At 45.8% G+C, this 6,000-nt stretch overlaps 1 protein-coding gene across 2 annotated transcripts in view; it reads left to right on the plus strand.

Moving 5' to 3' along the window:
* The window catches only part of LOC110521711 (beta-1,4-N-acetylgalactosaminyltransferase 3), a 31,108-nt gene extending 25,704 nt beyond the window's left edge, over positions 1-5,404 (plus strand). For both annotated transcript variants that reach the window (XM_021599507.2, XM_036976391.1), the window contains 8 exons: positions 831-898; positions 1,008-2,268; positions 2,349-2,602; positions 2,689-2,842; positions 3,340-3,412; positions 3,523-3,676; positions 3,946-4,072; positions 4,194-5,404. In XM_021599507.2, coding sequence (XP_021455182.2) covers positions 831-898; positions 1,008-2,268; positions 2,349-2,602; positions 2,689-2,842; positions 3,340-3,412; positions 3,523-3,676; positions 3,946-4,072; positions 4,194-4,305 — 2,203 coding nt within the window. In that variant the 3' untranslated portion in view covers positions 4,306-5,404. The remainder of the gene's footprint in view (positions 1-830; positions 899-1,007; positions 2,269-2,348; positions 2,603-2,688; positions 2,843-3,339; positions 3,413-3,522; positions 3,677-3,945; positions 4,073-4,193) is intronic.
* Positions 5,405-6,000: the final 596 nt, after the last annotated feature.

Below are 6,000 nucleotides of genomic sequence, written 5' to 3' on the forward strand. Positions count from 1 at the left end.
ACAATTGTTGGAAAAGTGACTTGTGTCATGCACAAACTAGATGTCCTAACCGACTTGCCAAAACTATAGTTTGTTAACAAGAAATTTGTGGAGTGGTTGAAAAACAAGTTTTAATGATTCCAACCTAAGTGTATGTAAACTTCCAACTTCAACTGTATATAACTTATAAGTCAAAAGATGGATGTAGCAACGACAGATTGCCCCTTTTAAGTCTATCAAAAGTGTGCGAGCTTGAGCATGTGTCCATTAGGCCTACGGATATATATTTTTTTATCAGCATGAATCAGATTGAACAATGAAAGCCCTACTTTTATTCCATAGGCTGTAATCCGCACTATGCAGCTGTTGCAAGAGCACGTTTTTCACTGGTTTCAAAACCAATGATTGATAGGCAGCTTAAACTTCTTGAATTCAACCATTATTGGGTTCAAATACACATTTAGATTTGTGAACAGCCATCCACAATAAGAAGACCGATACTAATGCAGCGCAGCCTTTCTTTCGATCCTATCAGTATCAACACTATGCCTTAATGACGAACTTAACATTCTCTCTGCGTGGTTCTTTGGGAAACGAATGTTACATCTTTGGCCGTTGTAGGAAAGATGCATCTTTAAAATGCTCGTTAGCCTAAATTCCATCGCTATTGGGAAACCGGGCCCTGGTCTGAGCAGAGGCTTATCCTGTATGAGGTCATTACCATTACGATCCAGCAGAGGGCAGGGTGCTATCACAGATGTTATGGATAATGGTGTCTGAGAGAGAGACAGACAGAGTGCAATGATGAAATTCTCTCCCTTTCTACTCCCTTCCTTATCTCCACTCTCTAGGTATGGCTTTTCCAGGTACATGCGGCTGGATGAGCCAGAGGGGCAGGAGGGAGAGAACAGAGCCAGAGGTAGGGGAGACACACATACATTTTTCTTCTGTTAAAAAGTATATGAAATGTCATCGGTCAGCATTCGTTTTATATGAACACTCTTCTCCATCTGTGTGTTGACTGGTAGAGATTGGCATCTTGATGAGGAGAAAGGCGGTCCCAGAGGAGGGGTTAGATGGCGAGGCTCCTCCAAATGTGGGAGGGGCTAGTGAGACAGACCACACCCCTCCTGACTATGGAGACGACTATGTCGATTACGCCAAGAGACGACGACGCAAACTCTTCTCCCTGCCACAGGCCGACAGGGCACCTACACATAGAAACATGTCTGATACTCTCACATACAAGAAGAGGAGGAGGAGGAAGAGGAGAGGTTCTAATGCAGCAGCTGTAGTCCAGACCAGAGCAACAGAACTGGATGGGTTAGAGATCCCTCATGGTCCTGGGTCACATAAACCTATACAGAATACACCAGAAGAAAAGCTGAGATCAGCAGACAGACCAGCAGATAGACCAGTTGAACAGCTCAGACCAGCACAAAAAAAAAAGTCCCGAACAGGGGAACAGAAACCAGGAGGGAATCCAGCAGACAGAGAAGATCTGGGTCCAGCAGACCAAAATCAACCCAGACCAAGAGAGGGATCAGCAGAACAGAACTCAACTGGGTTAAATATTTTACCTTCACCACAAAAACTAGACCAGAACATGCCAACAGACAGAGACAGACCAGCAGAGAGATACAGACCAGCAGAGAGAGACAGACCAGCAGAGAGAGACAGACCAGCAGACAGAGAAAAGCTAGCAGACAGACCAGCAGACGGACTAGCAGACAGATCAGCAGACAGAGACAGACCACAAGTTCGGCTACCCCAGCTGCAAGGGAGGCACCGGCGCGTTCAACAGCCTGGTCAGAGGGGTGGGACTAAGATTAAAACTGTGACTAGGAAGAGAGTCCAGGACCTAGATACAGATATCATCCTCCGAGCACAAACACATATAAACTCACGACCGCAACCTGACTATGACAACACAGTCCACAGGGCTCTTCCCCCTGGCGAGGTCAGAGGAAGGAACCATCTGGTTGAAGGGATTGACAGAGGGGGGGAGGGTGAGAGAAAGGGGGAGGAGATGGGTGTGAGTGAGTCTTTATGGAGTCTGGGGGGAGACTCTGAAGAGGAGGAGGGGCTGGCTTATGACTCCACGCCTCCACCGGTGTTTGACCCTGAGGTGAACTGGGCTCAGACATTCCAGGTGACCCCTGTTATCCTCCAGCGTTCTGATTGGATAGACCTAAGCTGTAACGTGTCTGGTAACCTGCTGCTCCGCCCTAGTGATGCTCTGCCTGTCGTCAATGCCTTCATGGACAAACTAAACCACAGACACAACAGGTCAGTGTGTGTGTGCGTGTGTGTACAGTATATGTGTGTGTGGAAGTTTGTGTTAACCCTGTCCCTCTGTCCCTCCCTAGGCATTTCTCCCTGGTGCGTGTGCTGAATGTTGAGAGGAAAGTGGATGGGATTCAGGGCAGCAGGTACTTCCTGGAGCTGGAGCTAAGGGACATGACTGGCCAACACCTTCGTCTGTCACACTACATCTATGCTCTGATTCGCCATAATCGATCTCGCCCCAGGGGAGTCCTTCGCCGTGCCCCTGAGACGTTGCTATGCAAGCCTCTAGGCTTCCACTGGAACCCGACTGCCACTGTACACTTCATAGTACCAGGTACCACACACACACTGTTACTCTCCTAATGTTGTATGGTGACATAAGGATGTATTACTCTGTGTGTACGTGCTTGTGTGTGTCAGTAAAGAACCAGGCCCGCTGGGTGCAGCAGCTGATAGTTGACATGGAGGGTCTGTACCACACCACTGGAGACCCCTACTTCAACCTCATCATCACTGACTACAACAGCACTGACATGGATATAGAGGCAGCACTAAAGGCATCCACGCTGCACAGGTACGCAGAGTGTGCCATAAGCACAAGTCATAAAATGTTAATAACATTGTCAAACAAATCACCTTAAAGGCTCCCGTAGACTACCTGGGCACATTCCTCCACTCTAAAATAACTTCAGCATCCAAACAGTGATGGAAAGACATCTGTTACAAATCACAAAAAAGTGGAATGACATTTTGGAATTGAGACACATGGAGCATAGATTGAGTTTAGGTTGATGCATTCCACTGTTGTCTCTGTCTCGGACATTCATCTATGCCTTGGCAAAATGTCACAACATTCTCATCGCAGAGACGAAACCACACCAGATTTTGTAGCACATACTACCCGTTTTCAACTCAATTTACAAATTTTTCAAGTGGCTGAGATGCGGTAATGGTAAATGATGGTGTTATAGCCTACAGTTTTGTTGGCATCTTTATTTTATTTATTGTGATAGGCTAATGTTTTAATCGTATGGCTTACTTTCACCCCTGATTCATGCCTCTGTGTACCAGGTACCAGTACGTGAAGCTGAGTGGAAACTTTGAGCGTTCCGCTGGTCTACAGGCTGGCATCGACCTCATCACTGTGAGTATGACATCCTCAGTGACACCATCACTATGTGATAGACTGGGTGTGTCCTGTTTTGTGTCCTTAGTTTCATGAAATGGGCATAAATATTCTCTCTTCCTCCCCAGGATGAGCACAGTATAGCGTTTCTGTGTGACCTTCACATCCACTTCCCCCCCTCCATCATCGACTCAGTCAGGAAACACTGTGTGGAGGGACACATGGCCTTTGCCCCCATCGTCATGAGACTGGACTGTGGGGCTACGCCCAAGGAGCCCAGAGGTACACGCACACACACATACACATCAGAGGAGGCTGGTGGGAGAAGCTACAGGAGGACAGGCTCATTTTAATGGCTGGTATGGAATAAATATAATGGTTATCAAACACATCAAACATATGGAAACCACATGATTGACTCCATTCGATATATTCTATTCTAGTCATTGCAATGAGGCCGTCCTCCTATAGATTCTCTCACCAGCCTCCACTGATACACACACACACTTCCACCTCTCTTTATTTCTCTCTCGTCTCTCGCTGTGTTCCAGGTTACTGGGAGGTGAATGGGTTTGGTCTGCTGGGGATCTATAAGTCTGACCTGGATGCAGCAGGAGGCATGAACACACACGACTTCACTGACCGCTGGGGCGGGGAGGACTGGGAGCTGCTGGACAGGTGTGTGTGTGTTTGTTTGTTTATCTGTGTTGGGTTGTTTGGTGCATGTCTGTGTGTGTTTTATTGCTCATGCCTGCTCTAACAATCTGATCATTAATAGCATTTTGTTGCTCTGTGTCAGGATTCTGCAGTCGGGTCTGGAGGTGGAACGTATCTACCTGAGGAACTTCCTGCATCACTACCATTCTAAACGTGGCATGTGGAACCGGCGCACTCAACGCAGTGGCACGTAGCCCACAACCACACAGCCAAATTGTACAATGATGCAGCCATAACCCACTACGACGCAGCTGTAACTCACGACGACACATCCGTGGCCACAAGGAAATCAAGGAAACTGGCGCACTTTAATGTCCCCACTCCTCGCATCAGCCATTTACAGCTGTCGACTGGTTAACGAGAGGGCAGGACAGAGAAGATTCCTGACATACCATTGGGTGATATCTCCTGTCATTCAAACTGTTTGAGGGTGTGGTGATTATGAAATACAGAACATAGTACTAACTGTCCTGGAAGAAGACACTCCTGAACTAGTGCCGAGGTACTTAAATCTTAACATGGAGGTCCACAGTACTACTGGTTAGCCAGAGTCCACTCACCCAAGTCTGAGTCAGTACACACACACACACACACACACACACACACACACACACACACACACATCTTGTTAAATATCAGTGATCATACAGTATTTGTATGTAATCAGGACCTTGCTTATTTATTGACAATGACAGGGTGCACCAATGTTACACTTTATTCTACCAGTGTAATACTTCATTTCAGTTTAAAACATGGTTTTATTAATATAATTAATTAAGATGGGGGAAAAAGGGATGACTTCTGATAGAAGAGACTATTATTGAGGCATGGGGGGCTTACTGTACTGGATGGGGATATTTCCCTTAAAGCAATGTGCATCATGAAGCCCTGAATTCACCCGAGTGCTTGCTGCATAGCTCTACTACCTCAGAGCTCTACCACTGACTCTTGGATGTGACATTGTGCCTATTGAATGTGTCCTTCAAAGCGCTGTCCATTTAATTCTCTATGGATTATACTTAAGAGGATCCCGCACCCAAAGGCTTTGGGAGATATTTTATGCAAGTTAACAATTTTTTATGCAACACTGCGCCTTCTCTACAGCTCCTCTAAAATGAGAAAACTTTTGGAATTGGGAAGTACAACCTGAACATGTCAGTTAAAAATGCTAAATGTTGTTTTCTATTTCACAATAGGATTAGGAGTATCACAGGACCTTGTATATACAGTTGAAGTCGGAAGTTTACATACACTTAGGTTGGAGTCATTAAAACTAGTTTTTCAACCACTCCACAAATTTCTTGTTAACAAACTATAGTTTTTGCAAGTCGGTTAGGATATCTACTTTGTGCATGACACAAGTCCTTTTTCCAACAATTGTTAACAGACAGATTATTTCCCTTATAATTCACTGTATCACAATTCCAGTGGGTAAGAAGTTAACATACACTAAGTTGACTGTGCCTTTAAACAGCTTGGAAAATTCCAGAAAAGGATGTCATTGTCATGTACTGTCATGTTGTGTCTTGTCTCTGTCCTTTCCCTTCACCCTGTCTCCCTCTGCTGGTCGTTGTTAGGTTACCTTTTCTCCCCCGCTTTCCCCCAGCTGTTCCTTGTCTCCTCTTGACTACCTCGTCACCCCTTCTCCCACCTGTTCCCCTTTTCCCTCTGATTAGTCCCCTATATCTCTCTCTGTTTTTGTTCCTGTCCTTGTCGGATTCTTGTTTGTTGTGTTTCATGCCTGAACCAGACTGTCGTCATGTTTGCTGTAACCTTGTCTTGTCCTGTCGGAATCTGCCGGTCCGTCTGAGCCTACCTATGTTTGGTAATTAAAGAAGCTCTGTTTAAGTTAATTCGCTTTTGGGTCCTCATTCACGCACCGTAACAGA

This window comes from Oncorhynchus mykiss, chromosome 1 (genome assembly GCF_013265735.2).
Source record: "Oncorhynchus mykiss isolate Arlee chromosome 1, USDA_OmykA_1.1, whole genome shotgun sequence".
NCBI lineage: Eukaryota > Metazoa > Chordata > Actinopteri > Salmoniformes > Salmonidae > Oncorhynchus > Oncorhynchus mykiss.